This window comes from Paramormyrops kingsleyae, chromosome 5 (genome assembly GCF_048594095.1).
Source record: "Paramormyrops kingsleyae isolate MSU_618 chromosome 5, PKINGS_0.4, whole genome shotgun sequence".
In the NCBI taxonomy this organism is placed as follows: Eukaryota; Metazoa; Chordata; class Actinopteri; order Osteoglossiformes; family Mormyridae; genus Paramormyrops; species Paramormyrops kingsleyae.
This window is the reverse complement of record NC_132801.1, coordinates 34,145,701-34,166,317: the sequence shown is the minus strand read 5'-3', so window position 1 is coordinate 34,166,317 and position 20,617 is coordinate 34,145,701. Positions and strand designations below refer to the sequence as shown.

The 20,617-nt window shown below is 44.5% G+C and overlaps 1 protein-coding gene across 1 annotated transcript in view; it reads right to left on the bottom strand.

Moving 5' to 3' along the window:
- The window catches only part of dnah3 (dynein axonemal heavy chain 3), a 37,426-nt gene that overhangs the window by 13,719 nt on the left and 3,090 nt on the right, over nucleotides 1-20,617 (bottom strand). Inside the window, exons 9-43 of the mRNA XM_023819145.2 lie at nucleotides 20,277-20,472; nucleotides 19,876-20,055; nucleotides 19,249-19,385; nucleotides 18,897-19,002; nucleotides 18,597-18,775; nucleotides 16,887-17,071; nucleotides 15,022-15,145; nucleotides 14,745-14,898; nucleotides 14,511-14,655; nucleotides 12,846-13,057; nucleotides 12,648-12,739; nucleotides 8,877-8,991; nucleotides 8,360-8,476; nucleotides 8,095-8,274; nucleotides 7,832-7,968; nucleotides 7,501-7,702; nucleotides 7,099-7,191; nucleotides 6,362-6,472; nucleotides 6,104-6,218; nucleotides 5,812-6,010; nucleotides 5,524-5,632; nucleotides 5,140-5,253; nucleotides 4,882-5,058; nucleotides 4,672-4,763; nucleotides 3,866-4,085; nucleotides 3,156-3,290; nucleotides 2,932-3,043; nucleotides 2,542-2,783; nucleotides 2,211-2,311; nucleotides 2,016-2,121; nucleotides 1,718-1,847; nucleotides 960-1,196; nucleotides 771-874; nucleotides 360-654; nucleotides 39-218 (exon numbers count right to left, since the gene is read on the bottom strand). Coding sequence (XP_023674913.2) covers nucleotides 39-218; nucleotides 360-654; nucleotides 771-874; nucleotides 960-1,196; nucleotides 1,718-1,847; nucleotides 2,016-2,121; nucleotides 2,211-2,311; nucleotides 2,542-2,783; nucleotides 2,932-3,043; nucleotides 3,156-3,290; nucleotides 3,866-4,085; nucleotides 4,672-4,763; nucleotides 4,882-5,058; nucleotides 5,140-5,253; nucleotides 5,524-5,632; nucleotides 5,812-6,010; nucleotides 6,104-6,218; nucleotides 6,362-6,472; nucleotides 7,099-7,191; nucleotides 7,501-7,702; nucleotides 7,832-7,968; nucleotides 8,095-8,274; nucleotides 8,360-8,476; nucleotides 8,877-8,991; nucleotides 12,648-12,739; nucleotides 12,846-13,057; nucleotides 14,511-14,655; nucleotides 14,745-14,898; nucleotides 15,022-15,145; nucleotides 16,887-17,071; nucleotides 18,597-18,775; nucleotides 18,897-19,002; nucleotides 19,249-19,385; nucleotides 19,876-20,055; nucleotides 20,277-20,472 — 5,333 coding nt within the window. The remainder of the gene's footprint in view (nucleotides 1-38; nucleotides 219-359; nucleotides 655-770; nucleotides 875-959; nucleotides 1,197-1,717; nucleotides 1,848-2,015; nucleotides 2,122-2,210; nucleotides 2,312-2,541; nucleotides 2,784-2,931; nucleotides 3,044-3,155; nucleotides 3,291-3,865; nucleotides 4,086-4,671; nucleotides 4,764-4,881; nucleotides 5,059-5,139; nucleotides 5,254-5,523; nucleotides 5,633-5,811; nucleotides 6,011-6,103; nucleotides 6,219-6,361; nucleotides 6,473-7,098; nucleotides 7,192-7,500; nucleotides 7,703-7,831; nucleotides 7,969-8,094; nucleotides 8,275-8,359; nucleotides 8,477-8,876; nucleotides 8,992-12,647; nucleotides 12,740-12,845; nucleotides 13,058-14,510; nucleotides 14,656-14,744; nucleotides 14,899-15,021; nucleotides 15,146-16,886; nucleotides 17,072-18,596; nucleotides 18,776-18,896; nucleotides 19,003-19,248; nucleotides 19,386-19,875; nucleotides 20,056-20,276; nucleotides 20,473-20,617) is intronic.

The window sequence follows — 20,617 nt, the reverse complement described above, 5'->3', positions numbered from 1 at the left end:
AAGCAGCTGTATTATGTGTAGAGTATCCACCTCTGTACCTGTAATGTCAGTCCGACCCCCACCAGGGGGAGCCATCGCAGACACAAAGAGAACGTCGACTATGTCCAGCCTTGCAGTGTCCCTCTTGTCATACCAATGGCTGTGGTCAATCCACTGTCGTAACAGTTCAATGGGTGGTTGGGCACCGTAAATTTCCTTTGCAGGCATGTTGAGATCATCTAAGAAATCAAAGTAAAAAAAATGACCAATATAATATTGAATACTTTTATGTACCTGTGTATGTGTATGTACAATAATGTAATAATTAGAGTACAACTACATTAAGAAACTAAATTCATAAATACATGCCAATTCCTTACCTACATAGAGCACACACTTCTTTCCCATCGGGGGACCGAAGACACCTTTTCTTCTGCGGTCCAGCTTAGACATAATGATGTCCTGAGTTTGGTTAGCAGAGGTGCGGGCGGAGAAATTGATGCAGTTTGGGATGTACTGTTCTTTTGGAAGCTGGAGCAGGAATCTGTTGTTGATGACGGACTTGCCCGTGCCGGTAGGGCCAACAAACAACACGGGCACCTCATGGGCAAGGTACGTGTGCAGGAAGAAGGACTGGCGTGCAGTTTCCACGGTGGGTATGATGAGCTCAGATACCTGTCAGAGAGGCAGAGGTAAGGAAGGGACGTGACACATGGCTATCAGCAGGAAGTATAGATGTTGGATGCATCAGTCTGGAAATAAAATTAAAAGAGAAACGAGAAAAGACTAACATTGGCCCCAGGACAGATGGTGGATTCCTCCTTTGTGATTCGATCTGTCCACATGTTCCATTGTCCAGATGCCTGTTTGTGGAAGTAGTAGTCATAGACCATTCCTGCAGACACAAGGTGTATTAGATAATGAATACAATAAAACTTTTCACCAATGATGGTTTTTAACTGAGAAATCAACCATTGAACCTCTTTCGGGGAAGACATTGTTCTTTGTTAGCTTTACACTTCTAGGCCGGGGATGTTCGGCGCTCCTGCCTTCCAGCAGGTTACGGTAGAAGACATCAAACTTCTTGCGGCTTTCTCCATTAACAGTGCCCCCCAAGCTCCAGACAACAGCGAAAAGGAAGAGGCCTTGAAGCCACAGTGTCATTTGTGGGCTGGACATTGACTCCGCCCCGTGTCTTCCTGACTCAGCAATCTCATCTGTCAAGGAAGCCCGAGATAATGAAACATGCAGCTCATCTCATTTCCTACTTCTCATTCTAAGCAATGTATGTCGCATTTAGGGCATTGTCCACTTTGTTATTGCTATACTACAGAGGAATTACAGACACTTTGCATGCAGTAATTTCTAAGTTAGAACGACCAGATAATCCATGTCAGGAAGGACACTTTGAGCTACTTCAGGTTTTACAAACCTGTGTTTGGCTAAATAGTTCAGTTCTTCTTGTACTTTGACTAGTTTGTTTCCTTGACGCATCCAGCTGTTTCACATTAACATTATTGTCACATGCATGATTATAAGAGATTGACCAATCAGCACACAGCAAGGACTCAGTGCTTAAGCCAACTCCAGGTCCTTTTGATTGAAATGGCAGTTTATAAATCCTGTCCTGGCTCAAAGTGTCCTCCCTGACATGGATTATCTGATCACTGTATCTAAGTATAATGTGAAAATCCACCGACTAGCTTCCTTCACTCTTGTAATGATAGTTGTTACAAACCCAGAAGACAAGTATAGAGCCTCATCAGGCTGTAGGCCAAGTGTGTGGGAGAGCTCTGCAGAAGGAAGCGACACTCGCGGTAAATGAAATCCAGGCACGGTTGCACCAGCCAGTTGAACAAGTCCTCGACCTACAGAAGAAGGAATAACAGAGCATTCCTATAAGACAGGAAAATAAGCCAAAAATTCAAACCAAAATCGGATTTTTCGGCTTTTGCTGTGTTTCTTGAAAAATGAAGTAAGATAGTAATGTGTCATTATTAGTCTGAATGAAAAACAACTATAAATATAATTTTCACCAGTTCTTTGTGCTCTGAGCTCAAGCTGTCTGGTAGAGTGTCCATATAGGAGACCTTTAGAGGGGCCCAGCCCAGCTGATGTGGCTCCATGTAGATCATACCACATCTGGAACACAGAAAGCAAGGGCCATATCTGATCAAAGCATGTTCATGGCTTTGCAGGTACCGTTTGTAGTTCCCGCTGGTTAGCCTGACCTGCTGACAGTGGCTGGGGAAGCTTGCTCCAGGTCTGCTGGCTCAAAGATGAGGCTCATCTTCGGGCTCATCTGGATGATCTCACCACTCATCAGACACAGCTTGAATGGGACAAGTAGAGCACACAATGCCAACACTTAAACAGTTTTCATTACCATTTTGTAGTCTTTAAAAAAAGAACTAATATGCAACATTCAGTCCGTTATGAGTTAAGTGTACTCCAGCCATTTAGTAATGATCTCACTATTTTTCACAAAAAGATATTATAATTATTAATTATAATAATGATCATTAACTATTCAATAATTAGGAATTATTTAGTATCCCATACCTTCTTGTTGTCGTCTAAGACAGTGTTCATATTTTCAATCCACACAGCATCGATGGGACCATCGAAGATTATCCATTTTCGGTCATCTGATGTGGATACGGCCTGCTCTCGGAAAGAGTTGGCCAGCACCCCGTCTGACCACTCATGGCTGACGGGATCAAATGAACCGTAGAGCTGACCCATAGTAATGGCTTTGGGGTTAATGATTCGGAAGTCCACTGCAAATTCGTCCATTAGCTCGGCTTGGGGTGAGAGAAAATGGACTCAACATCAGCAGACATCCACCTGGTTCACGTTCGGAAACCAGGAAGCACTGGATTACATTCAAAAGGAACCGATTTGAAATTAACAGATCGTAAATTGAACAAGAGAAAATCCAAAAAGAGAAACCTTCATGAAGATCACAGAGCGCTCCGGCAAGGACTTCATAGGCGGAGGTCTTCCCACCCAGGGGCTCTCCCACAATCATGAACCCGTGACGGACCAGCATCATCTCATAAACCTGCGGGCACCAGGGAGGTCACAGCTCAGCACAGTGATGTCCACCATCCCCTAAGCATCTTACTGACTTAAGCTTCTCTTTCGGGGATCATCTTTACAGCGTCACCATGCACCTGGATTATTTTGCCGATGAACCAGGGGACGGGCTGAAGTCGCAGCTTGGCCATGTTGTCATTAATGGCCTGGAGAAGAACCTCATGGTCTGGGTTAGGAAGGACTACCCCTGGGAAGAGGTCTGAAATGATACCCTGCGGTGCAAGCAGACACAATCACCAAAGAAGAAAACATTAATCGTATATCATACTGCCTATGCATCATGATAGCCACCCCTACAGATTCACAAATTTGACATTGCTGATTGTTATTGGTGAATTGACCGTGATCAGTTATATGGGAATATTTTTGGACGCCATGTAAGCTAAAAATATATAAACGATACAGAAATTGATTTGGGTCACATAAAATCACACAATATTTAAATATGAGTAATAGGCCTACATAATATTTGTTAGTGTAAATGAATACTTTATCTTTAATATTAAAAGTCTTGGCTTGGCTACGCTACACAACTTTGTCTCGGTAACCAGCCTCACTCACGTGTCAGCTGTCTCTGTGACCTTGAAGTGAAGCATTTCTCACAGTAACTTTTTAAGTTAACTTAGCATTTTTAACAAAAGACCCAAGTATTTGTGAATTTTCACATTTGTGGGGATCTTCCATTCCATCCTCACGAATTTGAACTGTACATGTCGCTGCAATTTGATGTTACATATCTCACTAATATCATTCACATCTGGGGAGAGCTGTGCACACAATACCTGACCTGGAAAAGTGGCACATCTTGAGCCAGAAATTTAGCCATGTTAACATCCATCAGGGCTCGCAGCAGCAGTACGCTCTCGTCCTCCTGGGGGTATTTCAGCTTCAGGCTCCCTGCTGCTGTCAGGACCGACTTCACTGCTCGCATCCCGTAGTCATAGTGATGCTGAGAGCTGAGCTGCTCCGAACATAGTCTGTAGGTGGCCACGATTTTCTGCGCAAGACTACGGTCAACATAAAAGACGAGAGGGGAAAATGTAGATAACATCTCAACTTTGCTGCTGCTTTTACGGAGGAAAAGTGCACTATTTTCTGGCATTTTCAGTCTTTCGGACAGTTTTTGATGATTTCAACCATACAGTAATGCCCCCGTACCCGCGGGTGACATGATTAGCCAAAATCGTGGATAATGGTGAACCACCCGTGGTTATGATGTGATTTTCTTGTACATACATATGGTAAAGTTACATTGATACATTATGCACAGTAAGACATTACCAACATTAAATTCAGTAGTAATAAAGTACATTGTACATCTTTGTACAGTACTGTACTCTCTGTTGAATGAAAGGGATTCTGACGGTTTTGCCTAATTCTCAGGAGACAATAGAGCCATGAAAAATATGCATCAAAGGATGACAGAGCAATGAAACTCAGGATTTTTATACATTTTTGTAGCAATTTCAGGAATTGTCCGCTTTTCTTGGACTGTGTAACCTGAAAAAAGTGGCTACTGAAACCATGGATACACATACAAATACTGCAAATCAAACATGAATCAGTTAATAATAGGATTTATAATACGGATACCTGCGGGATTCAATATATCCCATTGAGTATAGTGAGATCTCGCCAATAAGACCATAGTCTGGCACCATCATCGCCACTGTGCGGAAAAGGGCCTGCAAACACAGAAGGACCAGCATCCTGCAAATACTGATATTTCAGGTACGTCATTTGTACGTTTTTCTTATTTGCAATAGTATGATTCTCTGCTTTTACGGGACTGGTGCTAAACACCTTGAGGTTGTCCGGTAACTCAGCCCTGCCGGCATAGCCGGGATTCATGGTGATGAAGACTGAGCAGGTGGGGTTCAGTGAGAGCTCTGTGCCCTCAAACAGGAAGGTCCTGAGGTTGCGGGCAATGGCCTGCTGGATGCTGAGGATCTGCTGGGCCACCACAGACAGCACCTCCACCTGGCGTGCAGAGTCAGGGAAGACGGCGGCTTTAATGGGCTCGGGGTTCTCCGCCTTGGAGGTCCCTCTCTGACCACTCACCTCGATGCGGTTGAACTCATCGAAGCAGGCCCAGGCTCCCGACTGCGCCAAGCCTTTGAAGAACTTGCTCATGGCCTTATAATCCAGGCCGTCAGAGCAGTTAAAGACCACACACTGGGAGAGAAGGCACAGACCGACAAATACATAAATCAGGAGAAGAGATAACGTACATAACAGTGACCTACAATTCCTTTAATCTTCTACTTCTGATCATTACGATGAATATTGTAATTAACAGCAATAACAATAAGAATCCACCTGCCTATCTAGTCATCTTCTAACTACTTATCCAGTACTTATCCACTTATGTGGAGAGCATAGTGCCTATTACAATAGAGCCATCTTTCGAACCCTGGCTACAGCTTAATGCACGCTGTGACACACCTGCTTTGCCAGCGCTTTGGCCAGATCTTTGGTGGTCTCTGTCTTCCCAGTTCCTGCAGGCCCCTCCGGAGCACCTCCCAGGTTCAATTTCAGGGCTCCCATTAGTGTCCTGAAATATTGTGTGTAATGTCCTGAAATACCACTTTATAGGCCCTTAAAGTCACAGCTAGATCTCGTTTCTTGAATTAATAACTTAGCACATACATGGTCCGATAAAAGAATATGCTAAATGTTATTTAAAGTAAGTTAACTTATGAAATAAAAGAATGAGGTGTTGCTATGACAGACCTGTAGCAGCGGTCAGTCAGCGGAGTGATGACGAGACGCGGGGAATTCCCCAGGTACTCGTAGCCGTACTTCACGGTGGTGGTGATCATGCGCACAAGCACGTCACCATCTTCCCAGAAATACCGAAGCTGGGAAATCCACTGGAAGTCACTCAGAGAGGAAGCGCCATCCTGGGCCAGCCTTGCAACCACATCACGTGCTGGGAGGGGCACAGAAGGGGCTTAGCATTGAGGGTGGGTCTCAGGGCCGAACTCAACCGACAGTGGCGGCAAAGCGACACCATAGGATGTACCGTGAACGTCGATGACAGTCAAAGCCCCCAGGGTCATACGTGCCCCCCCTGACAGGTTCCCTCTCACCAGCTCCACTATGTCAGCTATCTGAGCATTGCTTTTCTCCAAGTATGCCTTACAGTAAACAGAAAACCTGTGATGTCAAATAAAACCTCAGCAACAAAACAGCAGGATTATTAATTGTGATGATTAGGAAGAGAACATAGTGGTACAAAGTTGATACGTATGGGCAGAGATGAGCCGCAGTGGGAACTCACAGAGATACTGTTCTTCTCAATGGCATCTGAGACTTCACTGGTCCAGAAGATGGAAGAGGCGCAAATGACAACCTGTCCTGGCCATTTCAGCACCCACTTCTTCCTCGGAACCTTCAACACATTTCCTGCACTTCTTAAACTTTAATGAAACTGAACAAGGGGAATTTGAAAAACGGTTGCATGTACAGTACCAGGCAAAAGTTTGGACACACCCACCCATAGACAGGTGTATTTGTACTATGCTCTACGTTTTAGAATAATTATAAAGACATCAGAACTATAAAATAGCATAAATGGAATTATGCAGTGACCAAAAAAGTACTAAAAAGAATTAATTTGTTGGGGAGGGGGGTGCTCTGTAGAATAGGACTCAGAAGGTTGCCAGTTCAAATCCCATGGTCGGCAGAGTGATCCCACCACTGGGCCCTTAAGGCCCTTATCCCCAATCGCTCCAGGGACTGTCTGACCTACTGTCTCCTCTACTCCAGTTTCATGAGGTGGCCTCCTGGGATGCTTTTCCAGCTGTCCTGAAGGAGGTCCCACATATGCTGAGCACTCACTGGCCACTTTTCCTTCATTCTCTTGTCAAAACCATCTCTGGGTTTAGGTCAGGTGGTCAGGTCATGTGATGGGACAATTTGTGACGCAACACTTTGTAGAAGGCTTGGTGTGTCCAGCCATTTGACTGGTACATGTCTTACAAGGGACTTGTTCCTAAATGACTGATGATTTGGCACCTGGACATATTCTTTGACTCCATCATGAATGACAGCTCTCATACTGCTCAGCATCGCCTCCTCCACCTGCTGCAGCCACTTCTCCACCATGCCCTGTGCGAAACAATACAGGGAACGGTTCCCTTTGGAAATGATGCTGAGGTATGAAGAAGCATCAACACCAAAATAGGTGTCAATCAGGATTTATTACAGGACCTTGTTAAGGTGGGGAGCACCTTAAGTATTTTATATTTTGAATTGGTGAACGACAGAGGAGGGGCTCTCCAGGGGCCAATCAGCCTTCAGCTGGGGCCAGTGCCCCTGTTCCCCCCTGGTATAAGCCCCTGGTGTAAATACATAATATATACAGACACAAACTTCTAAATAAAGCTGTTTCAGCACTTGCACATCGCTGACAGACACCTTGGCCTTAGCTGGGTAGATTTTTCGGACGAATGGAACAGTTTCCTTCTCAGAGCTGATCATGCCAGTGATCTCCATGTCCTCTGTGAACTCGAGCTTAGCGATGCCTTCGAAGCACTTCTTCAGGTGAGGTTGGACTCTTAGTGGATCCTTAGTCTCTGAAAGGATCTCCAGAAGCTCATCATTTGACAGGAAGAAAAACCTGCGCGTCCAGCGATGACCAGGAGGACCAGAAACGAGAGGTGACATGATTTCTCACAAGAGCAATAGCTTGATTATAAAAATATTGAATCAATCATCATGATTAATCTGTACCTGCTGCCCTGCATACCTTGGGAAGAAGAGTCTTTTCTGCTCCAGATAAGTGTTGAGCCCCTTTTGAATTTCCTCCAAAAACACATTGGAAGCCTTCAATCTCTCCAGCATGTTGGGCTGGGCTGTAGCTACCAGCACTCTGGGGTCTTTTACCTGCAAACACAAGTAGGTGCCACAACATGGTTACGGTAAAAATCTCTTTTCGGGGTTCAAAACACTATACAAGAGGTGCATAATCAGCATCAAAGCTCTATATATCTTTTGCTCTACAGTTCCCACCGCTTCAGCAATGATCTCCTTCCAGTGGTTATTAACTATGGCAAATTTGCGGCCTTCTTCTGGCATTTGGACAATGATGTCCTCTGAGCTAAAGATGGGCTCCAGGTACAGCCAGCTGGCTTGACACTTCAGCTTGGCATCAACAACGTCCTGGATCAGCAGTAACTTCTCTTCCCATTGCTGTGTGGAGAATTGGGTTCATTTACTGTAGGTTGGGGAGAATCTAACATGGTGCACACATTCAGAAAGTAGATGTGCATCCCACCTTACAGTCAGTCTCAATAGGTTTGATGAACGGAGAACCACGCATGGTCTGGGTCTTGATGATGTGATCATCAAGGAGCACCTGGATGTCATCTACTGCACTCACAATGCTTGTACCCTGCCCCCACAGATATGTTACAGAGGCTCAGAAAACCAGTCCAGGTACAAGGTATGGTTATGATTTACATAAACAAATAACCAGAGGTGGAAAGTTCAGATTCAGCAAATACAAATCCAGACCAAGATTTTCTTTCAACCAACCGGTGGAGTACTCTGCGAATGAAACTCTTAATACTCGAACGGTTGGTTGAAACAAAATCTTAGTTTGGATTTGTACTTTCTGAACCTGATCTTTCTACCTCTACGACTAACCAATGGTATGGCTGCTACCATTATGATTGAATGTGCAGTCATCTAACCTTTCCTACTGGTTAAATTAAAGTCAAAGTAATGTTGCTCTGCACAGCACTGGAACATGATTACTAAGTAGAACCCACTGTGCTGAGAAACCCACTCACCGTGTCTCTGTATGGGGTGAAGACAAAGCGAAGTTCAGCCCACTCTGACCTCATCTTGTCCAAGGATTTTTCCAGGGAAAACTCCTTGCTGGCTTCAGCGCTGATCTCCTCAAGCCTGGAATGAAACAGTTTAAATTAAAGCTTATGTGTATGCCATGGAAGGGTGCTCCAGAAATATATGATATTAAATATGATGTGAGACTGCTATAATGCAAAATGTATAAATCAGGGGTCACCCACATGGTGCCCCCGGGCACCAGGATGCCCCCAAGAACCACATGAGTCACCCATGGACCTGTTCTAAAAATACCACAACTCACCAGTGAGCAGCGTCTAAAATTTTATTTTATCCTGTTGCTATTCTTCTTTAATCACATTTGCATTTATATAGATTTGAAAATGACAATATCTAAAAAAAAAAAACATTTAAAACATGTTTATTATACATGAAGTTTAGATAAGTTTAGGAGGGCGTTTCAAGCTGGTAGCCCTTCGTATGGCTCAGTACCCGTGAAGTAGCACTCAGTTTCAAAAAGGTTGGTGACCCCTGGTCTAAATCATCATTTTTCAGAGAAGCCTATCTACATAAGTTCATCCATCCATCCATCCATCTTCTGCCGCTTATCCGGGGTTGGGTCGCGGGGGCAGCAGTCTAAGCAGAGATGCCCAGATATCCTTTTCACCAGCCACCTCCTCCAGCTCCACCAGAGGAATTCCAAGGCGCTCCCAGGCCAGCTGAGAGATATAATCTCTCCAGTATGTCCTGGGTCTGCCTCTTGGCCTCCTCCCAGGTGGACCTGCCCGAAACCCCTCCTCAGGAGGCATCCTAGATAGATGTCCAAACCACCACAACTGGCTCCTTTCGATGTAGAGGAGCAGAGACTCTACTTTGAGCCCCTCCTGAAAGAAAGTCTGACCTCCTTACCCTCTCCGAGGCTTAACCCAGCCACCTTGCTGAGGACACTCATTTCGTCGGCTTGTGTCCACAATTTTATTATTTCGGTCACTACCCAGAGCTCAGTTCCCTCTTCACTAAAGCAGAACAGTACAGCATCCACATTACTGATGACGCTGCACTGATCCATCTGTCAGTCTCCTGCTCCCTTTTTCCCTCACTCATGAACAAGACCCTGAGATACTTCCTGCTTGAGGCAGTAACTCATCCCCCACTAGGAGAGGGCAATCCACCCTTTTCCGGTCGAGAACCATGGCCTCAGACACCAAAAAATTTTGTCCATAAATGTTATCAACAGAACCGGTGACAAAGGGCAGCCCTGACAGAGTCCAACACTCACTGGGAACGAGTCTGACTTACAGTTGGTAATGTGAACCAAGCTCTCATTCTATTTTTACAGGGATCTGATGGCCCACAACAGTGGACCCCATACCCCATACTCCCCACAGGACCCCCTGAGGGACATGATTGTATGCCTTTTCCTAGTCCACAAACCACAAACTACCATTGAACCCGTCAGAATCCGTGTTAGGGTGAAGAGCTGGTGTTTGACACGTACGCACAGACAACTGCTAAGAGTCCGTCTCCCGACAAAAAGTCGAAGGGAGGCGACTCTCTCATCCCACGGGGTAAACTCCAATGCACTGGTACCAAACCGGGGGCTATAAGTAGCCCCACCCCTGTCTGGAGCCTCTCACCAAGGGCAACTCCAGAGTGGAATAGAGTTCAGACTCTCTCCAGGAGTTCTAGAGCCTGAGCCATGTGTTGACATGAGCCCAACTATATCTAGTCAGTTTCTCCCTACCCCCACCCCAGATTAGGTTCCTTTTCCACCAGAGAGGTTACATTGCATATACCAAGAGCCAGTAGCCAACGATTGGTCCACGAAGGACCCTGCCTTTGACTGGCACCCGATCTACATTGCACTCGACTCCCACGGCTTCCCCTGTAGGTGGTGGGTCTTTAGGGGGATGAACCCATGTTACCCCTTCAGGCTATGCCTGGCTGGGCCCCATGGGTGGAGGCCCAGCCACCAGGTGCTTGCCTTCAAACTCCCGCCCCAGGCCTGGCTCCAGGGCGAGGCCCCGGTCTTCCCAATTCAGGCAAGGTAACATGGTCCTTATTGTCATTGATCATAGGGGTCTATGTGAACCTCACTGAGTCTGGCCACCCACCTAGGACCAGTTTGCCTTGGGAGACCCTACTAGGGGCAACTGCCTCTGACAACATAGCTCCTAGGATCATGGAGGCACACAAACCCCTCCACCACGATAAGGTGGTGCTTCATAAGTTATATAAGCTAAAGAAAAAAAATGTCAGGTGGCCAGGTCATGTGATGTGACATTATCGCTCTGCTTTGTATGTAGCTTGGTGTGTCCAAACTTTATATAACTAATATAGTGAATATACACTCACCTAAAGGATTATTAGGAACACCATACTAATACGGTGTTTGACCCCCTTTCGCCTTCAGAACTGCCTTAATTCTACGTGGCATTGATTCAACAAGGTGCTGAAAGCATTCTTTAGAAATGTTGGCCCATATTGATAGGATAGCATCTTGCAGTTGATGGAGATTTGTGGGATGCACATCCAGGATGCACATCCAGGGCATCCCAAAGATGCTCTATTGGGTTGAGATCTGGTGACTGTGGGGGCCATTTTAGTACAGTGAACTCATTGTCATGTTCAAGAAACCAATTTGAAATGATTCGAGCTTTGTGACATGGTGCATTATCCTGCTGGAAGTAGCCATCAGAGGATGGGTACATGGTGGTCACAAAGGGATGGACATGGTCAGAAACAATGCTCAGGTAGGCCGTGGCATTTAAACGATGCCCAGTTGGCACTAAGGGGCCTAAAGTGTGCCAAGAAAACATCCCCCACACCATTACACCACCACCACCAGCCTGCACAGTGGTAACAAGGCATGATGGATCCATGTTCTCATTCTGTTTACGCCAAATTCTGACTCTACCATTTGAATGTCTCAACATAAATCGAGACTCATCAGACCAGGCAACATTTTTCCAGTCTTCAACTGTCCAATTTTGGTGAGCTCATGCAAATTGTAGCCTCTTTTTCCTATTTGTAGTGGAGATGAGTGGTACCCGGTGGGGTCTTCTGCTTTTGTAGCCCATCCGCCTCAAGGTTGTGCGTGTTGTGGCTGGACAAATGCTTTGCTGCATACCTCGGTTGTAACGAGTGGTTATTTCAGTAAAAGTTGCTCTTCTATCAGCTTGAATCAGTCGGCCCATTCTCCTCTGACCTCTACCATCAACAAGGCATTTTCGGCCACAGGACTGCTGCATACTGGATGTTTTTCCCTTTGCACGCCATTCTTTGTAAACCCTAGAAATGGTTGTGCATGAAAATCCCAGTAACTGAGCAGATTGTGAAATACTCAGACCGGCCCGTCTGGCACCAACAACCATGCCATGCTCAAAATTGCTTAAATCACCTTTCTTTCCCATTCTGACATTCAGTTTGGAGTTCAGGAGATTGTCTTGACCAGGACCACACTCCTAAATGCATTGAAGCAACTGCCATGTCACTGGTTGATTAGATAATTGCATTAATGAGAAATTGAACAGGTGTTCCTAATAATCCTTTAGGTGAGTGTAAATACTAAATACTAAAACAAACATGCCTCAACAATAATAATCCACTGGTATATTTATAATATTCCTCACCTTCCTCACCCACCAAATGATTAATGTGACCAGTGTATTTTACCAGTGGCCTTAGTTATGTTTTGGTGCTGTTGTGCATTGCTTATGATGATGAGAAAATCCAGTATGAAGCATCAGACATACTTGTCAGCAAATTTGGACAGGCCCAGCTCCACCATGTTCAGCAGCGACGTGTCCTCATCAGGCTGCACAGTGTAGCCCGCAATGGCACTGATCTGAATACGGAAATCAGCACAGATTATTCAAGTAATTCAGGAAACTCCACAAGTTTCAAAATGAAACAAGCCGTAGAAACAAGTGATAGATCCTGTATGCACTGACCTTTTCCCAGTGTCGGCCTTTGATGCCAGGATTGCAGATGGTGGTAAGTATTGGGAGGTGCTGTTTGAACTTTTCAATCTTGATCCTGAAGCTGTCTGCAACTCGTCGGGGGCCAGGCAGGTCCGCAAAACTTTTGGTCAGCTTGTACATGGTTCGCCACATGTTGCCCAGCTCCTCAGAGATCTCCTCGGCGTTCAAGTGTACGAAAGGACCTGGTTGGGATTCGAAGGTGGGAAACCAATTTCTAATTAAAGCTAGCTAAAGATTATTTAGATTAGGTAGAACAGATTAGTACTCAGACAATGAAGTTTGCCATCTAATCTGAAAGTGCAAACTGTGCAACAGTGCTAGAATCAGAAATCAGAAATAGATAAGATTTGAATCCCCCAAGGAATACAATGCTGTGGTTACCGACAGCACATCCAGGTATGAAGTGGGGGTGCAGTGCATGTTATGAGCAGGTTTGACTGAAGATTTGTGGTTCTGCTGGGAGTTCAGCATGGAGGCAGCTGTGGGGAAGATGCTGTTCCTCAGCCTGCTGGTGCAGAACCGAAGGCTTCTCCACCTCCATCGAGACAGGAGCAGGTACACAGTCTACTTGTACCTTAATTTATTAAGTCTAAGATTACGGAGATTATCCATCCATCCATTTTCTAAAACCGCTCGTCCTATTCAGGGTCGCGGGGGACCCGGAGCCTATGGGCACACGGCAGGAAACAACCCACTGCAGAGCATGCTAACACACCATTCACTCACACACGCACACCTACAGGCAGGCAGGTAACTCCAGTTAACCTCAGAATGTAAACCAGAGCACCCGGAGGAAACCCCATGGAGACACGGGGAGGACAATTAGTCTTCATGCCTTCTCATCCAATGTCCATTGTTGTGGTGATTGAGTCCATCCATTATTTTGCAGCTTACTCTCTTCCTCTTTTACCTTCAGCTTTTCCAAGCAATTAGGAGACTCTTCTTATAATGTTGGCAAAATAAGAAAAATTCAGTCTGGTCATCTGCGTGAAAGTTCAGGCTTGATGTAATGAAATAACCACTTCAAAGGCCTCAGTATCCCTCCTGTCGTGCCGCTTCATTTTCCAGTGACAGAAAATGTTGTTCTTAGAGATACAGCACAACTTTTGAACATGTTTTCCTAGGTCCTTCATCACCGCTCTGTGACATACTTCATGAAACTAAATGCTTCATCCTTTGTTGTTGATCATTGTTCCTTGGAGACAAAGGCTGTTTATAACCTTCATGTCTTCACCATGTCCGCTAAAGTTACATGCAATTCCTGTGGTTTTACACTTTATTTTCTTTTCACTCCCAGCTGTTCCTTGACTTTACACCGTATTGAAATGGAAATGTTTCTTTCACCAGTCTAGAGTCTATACTGTCTATACCTCCAATCTATATTCTGCATTAAAGTTCAATAGAAACAATGACAGAATCCTGGTAACTCCTTTACCAATAATTGGTAACTCCTTTACCAATAAGGAACCAGTCAGATTCTCCATATTGCCTCCTAATTCTTCACAAAGCTATCCTACATCCGTTACCCTGAGAATATTGTATAGCTTTGACATGGTCAGAATCATTGTGGTATTCCTTAGTTGCTTAAAATTATAAATGAACCAAAATGCTCAGGATGCATTTAGATTTGTTTACCATTCATCCAAAACTCCGATTTGTTTTGGAAGTTAAGGGCAGTGGTCCAGAGGTGGTCATAGGGTTGCTTGTTGGCTAGAAGACTCTGCAGATCAAGGCATTGGGTCTGTTCTTTTCCCAAGAGATTCTCCTCCTTATTTATGTCCTGAAGGAACACATGAAAAACATTTTCAGCTTGATCTCAATCAGTGTTGCACAAACTTCTGGAGTCAGAAGGATAGTATCACTCTTGACCTCGAGCTCCGCCACTGCAGCATCAAGAAAGGCTGCTACTTCACTCAGTTTCTCCACATTATGCTTCATCTCTTCAAGGCTCATTAGCTCCTTCCTTTTGAATGCTTCAACATCTTTGCTGATAGACTGTAGCTTCTGAACAAACTTGGAGATCCTGAGAAAAGGGAAAGCCAGTTTGATACAGTTCATAACTTCATGTGCCTGTTTTATTCCTGTGCAACAATGCAAGCGATTCCCAGACAGGCAACTTATCCAGTCTGTGAAGCGGCATAATTACCTGGTAAGGATGACATCTTCAGTGCGATCCCTACATGTGGCCAGGCGGCTTTTGTTAAGTTCAAACACGGGGAGGATCTTCTCTGGCCATCTGAACAGGCTGCTGTTCAGCTTCAAGTCCTCATCTGGAGAGAAAGACGTAATAGCTCAGGTCCACGATGCATTACTGTCTCTGTGTCAGATTTAGGAAGATGCAGGAGCCCTCAAAGGACAGATCCAGATGCATTTGATTCAGGATTTCCAACTTTGGTCAGGTGGCTGGCATGAGATTTTCAATTTGAGACAATTCTGCACACACATGCACATGTGCTTACGTTTATGTTACAGTTTTAATACCTTGTAAATACAGCCGTGGCCAAAAGTTTTGAGAATGACACAAATATTAATTTTCTCAAAGTCTGCTGCCTCATTTTTGGCAATTTGCATATGAAGAGTAATCAGATGAATTGCAATTAATTGTGAAGTCCCTCTTTGCCATGAAAATGAACTTAATCCCAAAAAACCCATTTCCACTGCATTTCAGCCCTGCCACAAAAGGACCTGCTGACATCATTTCAGTGATTCTCTCGTTAACACAGGTGAGAGTGTTGACGAGGACAAGGCTGGAGGTCACTCTGTAATGTTGACTGAGTTAGAATAGCAGACTGGATGCCTTAAAAGGAGGGTGGTGCTTGAAATCATTGTTCTTCCTCTGTTAACCATGGTTACCTGCAAGGAAACACCGGCAGTGATCATTGCTTTGCACAAAAAGGGCTTCATAGGCAAGGATATTGCTGCTAGAAAGATTGTACCTAAATCAAATCAACCCAAATCAGGGAGCCCAAGAAAGTCCAGCAAGCGCCAAGTCTGTCTCCTAAAGTTGATTCAGCTTCACACAGTGAGGCAAAGACTTTTAGAGGATGGCCTGGTGTCAAGAAGGGCAGGGACAGACTGATATTCTGCAAAAGGTACAGGGATTGGACTGCTGAGGACTGGGGTAAAGTCATTTTCTCTGATGAATCCCTTTTCCGACTGTTTGGGGCATCCGGAAAAAAGATTGTCCGGAGAAGAAAAGGTGAGCACTACCATCAGTCCTGTGTCATGCCAACAGTAAAGCATCCTGAGACCATTCATGTGTGGGGATGCTCACTCACAATTTTGCCTAAGAACACAGCCATGAATAAAGAATGGTACCAAAACAACTTCTCCCAAATATCCAAGAACAGTTTGGTGATGAACAATGCCTTTTCCATGAGGATGGAGCACCGTGCCGTAAGGCAAAAGTGACAACTAAGTGGCTTGGGGAACAAAACATCAACATTTTGGGTCCATGGTCAGGAAACTTCCCAGATCTTAACCCCATTGAGAACTTGTGGTCAATCCTCAAGAGGTGGGTGGACAAACAAAATCCCACAAATTCTGATCAATTCCAAGCATTGATTATGCAAGAATGGGCTGCCGTCAGTCAGGACTTGGCCCAGAAATTGATTGACAGCAGGCCAGAGCGAATTGCAGAGGAAAAAGAAGGGTCAACACTGCAAATATTGACTCTTTGCACAAAGTTAATGTAATTGTCAATAAAAGCCTTTGACGCTTGTCAAATGCTTGTAGTTATACTTCAGTAAACCACAGAAACATCTGACAAAAACATCTACAAACACGGAAGCAGCTTTGTGAACTCTGTGAAAACCAATACTTGTGTGATTCTTAAAACTTTTGGCCATGACTGTATTCTGTAGGGTTTAAAAACGACCCCAACACTTTTGATGGAGCTAATTTTAGGTTTATAATGGATAGATTTGTTGTGTAAATGTGAGAGTCTGAAAGCGGTAGTGTCACGCCTGATATGTGAGAGTCGGCAATCCTGTTGATTTCCGTCACACATACTAGAGAAGGTGGCAAAGTCCAGCAGAAAATGGAGCCGTTTAACCGCTTCACTGATTTCGTCCCTCAGCTGATGGACAGTTACTTCGGTGGTGCGCTTCAGGTACTGGTCCAGGGTCACCAGCTCCTCCGTGTTACTTGGGACCCCGCTAATAATCTCAGCTATTTCCTCATAGCGTCGGCAGATACTGCAACATACATGTGCCAGCAGTGGTAGATGAGACTGAGCAGACAGCTGATGCAGGAGCATAGATATAGCACATTCGAACACAAGCAAAAACACTACATTACTACATTAAATGCAATGATAAAAACAGCCTTAGCATTAAACTGTTTACATCAATGCTGAACATTATACTTATGCAATTAAAAAAGAAGATTGATTATGCATGCTCATACTGTAATATGGAAGTGCTGAGTCCATGGAATGCGAGGTCTATAAAGATGCAGTGATTTAGCGGCTACTACAAATTCGGGGAGTGCTGAGCCGCCGCATGTACATGCTCCGCCATCTTGAAATTGGCTTGCAAAGCAGCATATGTAGGCATAATGTGCTTAAGTCTTGTATGTACAGTACAGTTTATATTCTTAGTTTTTGCACGTATATTTTTTATTTTTAGTTTGCACTTTATTTTTATAAGAGCTCCTCCTGAATTTCACTCAACAAACTGACATCTAGAATACCTAAGGTCTACAAGGGTGTGATTGCTGCAGATGGAGGACTCTGATGAAAGCAGTTTGAAAAACACAATTATTATACTAAAATTTCAAAAATGATTATTTCTAACTTTGTCAATGACTATTTCCTATTTATTTAGTAGGGGTGTAATGGTGCACAAAAATCACGGTTCGGTACGTTTCTCGGTGTAGAAGTCACGGTTCGGTAAGATTTCAGTACAGTGGAGATAAAAGAAATAAAACATAAATTGCTTCTTTTTTTCTGTCATGCCCTGCTCATCCAATCCTCCTGTGTGCCACGCCCCCTCATTGACCTCGTGTGGAATCCCCGCGTTTACCAGCTGTTTCTTGTTATTTCCATTAAGTCCAGTGTATTTAAGTCCATATCATAGTATGTTTCCCTAGGTCTGTCATTGAAGTCTAGTGTTGAAGTCTGACGTCTTATGGCAAAGTTGACACTGGGACGTTTGCACGCATGCGTAACAGCGCGGCTTCATTCACCCCTTTCCGAATGTTGCTCAGGGAAACATTCAAACACACAATGGTTCTGCATTTGCTGCATTCGGTCTGTATATATGTGTACCGAACCTAAAGACCCATACCGAAAATTTTCAGTACAAATACATGTACCGTTAACCTCCTATTATTTAGCTATACTTCCTATTCAATCTCATTTCACCTCTGTTTTCATGGGAAACCCCAATCTTTTGAACAGTAGTATATATGGCATTGATCAAATAGAGTGTGTATATAATGGGGGTCTGCATATGGCTCTATGAGTTAGGAATGTGTGCCCCTCATCAGAAGGTGATTGGTTCAAATCCCATGTCTGGCAGAGTGATTTCACCAATGAGCTCTAGAGCAAGGCCCTTAATCCCAATTACTCCAGGGGCTAGCAGACCCTGCTTTCTTAATTGTCTGTGGCTTTGGATAAAAGCTAATTAATTAAATTCAACCTATTCTGGGTTATATTGTGAGAAATGACACTTATTGCACTAATGCTACAGGTACAGCTGAATGGAGGGAGGCCCTTACCATTTGTTGAACGCTCTGTTCTCCTCCACTTTGAACATGACCAGCCTCTCTTTCAGCCTCTCAGCACGACTGCAAAGTTCCTTATTAACGCCCGAGGCATCCAGGCTGAACGCAGCCAGGGGGATAGTGCTGCGCAGACCGGTGATTTCTTCACACAGCTGCTCAATGCTTTTAATTTTCTGTGACCCAGAGAATTTACCCACAATTTACAACGCACTGCTGTAGTTCAGAATTACATTAAGATAATTAAATGATGTTCTGTTCTTTCAGGTTGTAATCCTCCTGGGTCAGAAAGCATACCTGAGAGAAAACTTCAAGAGAATGCTTGTCTTTAAGGAAGAAATCGACGTCTTGATTAGCACTGCTGTTAAGTAGACTGCTGAATTTGTCGTAAACATTCAAATACCTGCCGATTGAAAGGTAATAAGACTGGTAGTAAAGTATTATGTGATTTCAGGAGATATACAACATTCTCTAAAGCGCTCTCTATATATGCCCTGGATCAGCGTAACATATACACTCAAAGATTAGAAGGCTGAGTGACTAGTTAGTCACAGACCTGAAGTGATATCGCTGAGATCTATATAGGCACAGTGACATTGTTGTAGTGAAGAGTTCTAGCTGTAATACGTCATGGAAGCTCTTGCAGTACCGTTTGGGTCCTTCTATGTTCTTCTGGAAGACCTCCATGGTTCTGTTCACCAGCTCAGTGACCAGCAGCTCATCTGGCCTGACTGTGCGGAGAGTCATGTCAGGTGTCTGGATCTCGGGAAACAGCTCACATTCCACCTGTGTGCAAAGCATCACAACACAGACCCCTCTGCTAATCCATATATTCATAACAACTGCTTGAGTGGGGATAAGTGTCCAGATTAAAAGTGAAATAAAGAATTCTAAACTTCATATACAACTGATTCAATAGCTTTTAGAAAGTTATATCACACAATCAATCAATCAATATAGCACTGTTTTAACCACAGGGTTACAAGATGCTTTACGGACATTTAAAAGAAAGGAATAAAAATAAGCATACACAATAAATAAATAAAAATAGAATCAGTTTTCAAAAATAAATAACAATAAGATACCATCAAAACGCGGAAAAGGCATTGATGAAAAAGCTTGATGCGCCTTAAGTGGATAGGAACAATAATAATTGTATTAATTGTAGTTTACTTATTTACAACTTGGTAACAAGCTAATACCTAAATATCAGCTGAAACCTTTTTCCAGACTGAAAGACTAGGCTGTGCAGTGATGGAGTGAGCAGGCACAGTACCCTGGACAGACCCTCTGCGCTCCTGATGACCTCCATGAAGCCCGTGTGAATCATCTCCCAATAGTCTTGCAAGCAGGGCTGGAACACAATGTGAGGCTCCTCAACCTTTACATGTATGGTGAGCAGCTGCGGCTGCGTGAGGCTCAGATGATCGCAGTCCTTGCCGAAGTCATTCCCCCCCTGGCAGGCAACATCAGTGACACGCGTCAGTCGGTGCTACAGTGCCGGCCGGGGGGAGCGTCTCAGTGTGGCTCTCACATTATGCATTAAGAAGACACTGGAATGCGCAGATGTTTGGGTAAATACTGTAAGGACAGAGTGCCATCTCTCCTCTCATACGCTTGGTGGGAGGGGCGGCTATGAACAATCAAAAGCAGTTATAAGAAAGCATACAGACGTGCCTGGTGCAGCAAGAAGAAGTCCAGCAGCTCCTGCAAGGAGGCGATGACCAGGCTGCGCAGCTGCAGAGACATGAGGGCAGCTGCGCAGGAGAAGAACTCCTGGGCGGAACCTGGGGCCTCCAGTTCACTAGGGGGCACCAGCGTGAGCCAGCAGTCTTTATGAGTGATAAAGAGAGAGGCACATCTGGGCAGCCATCTGTATGGGGGATGACATCCAGATCTTCGCATTAAAAAATACATGCTTGTAAATTTTATAACCACAGATGTGAATCTGCTTAATAGAAACGACGTCCCATCATGCAACACATGTGTCAAACACAATCATGCCAACGTGGGATGAA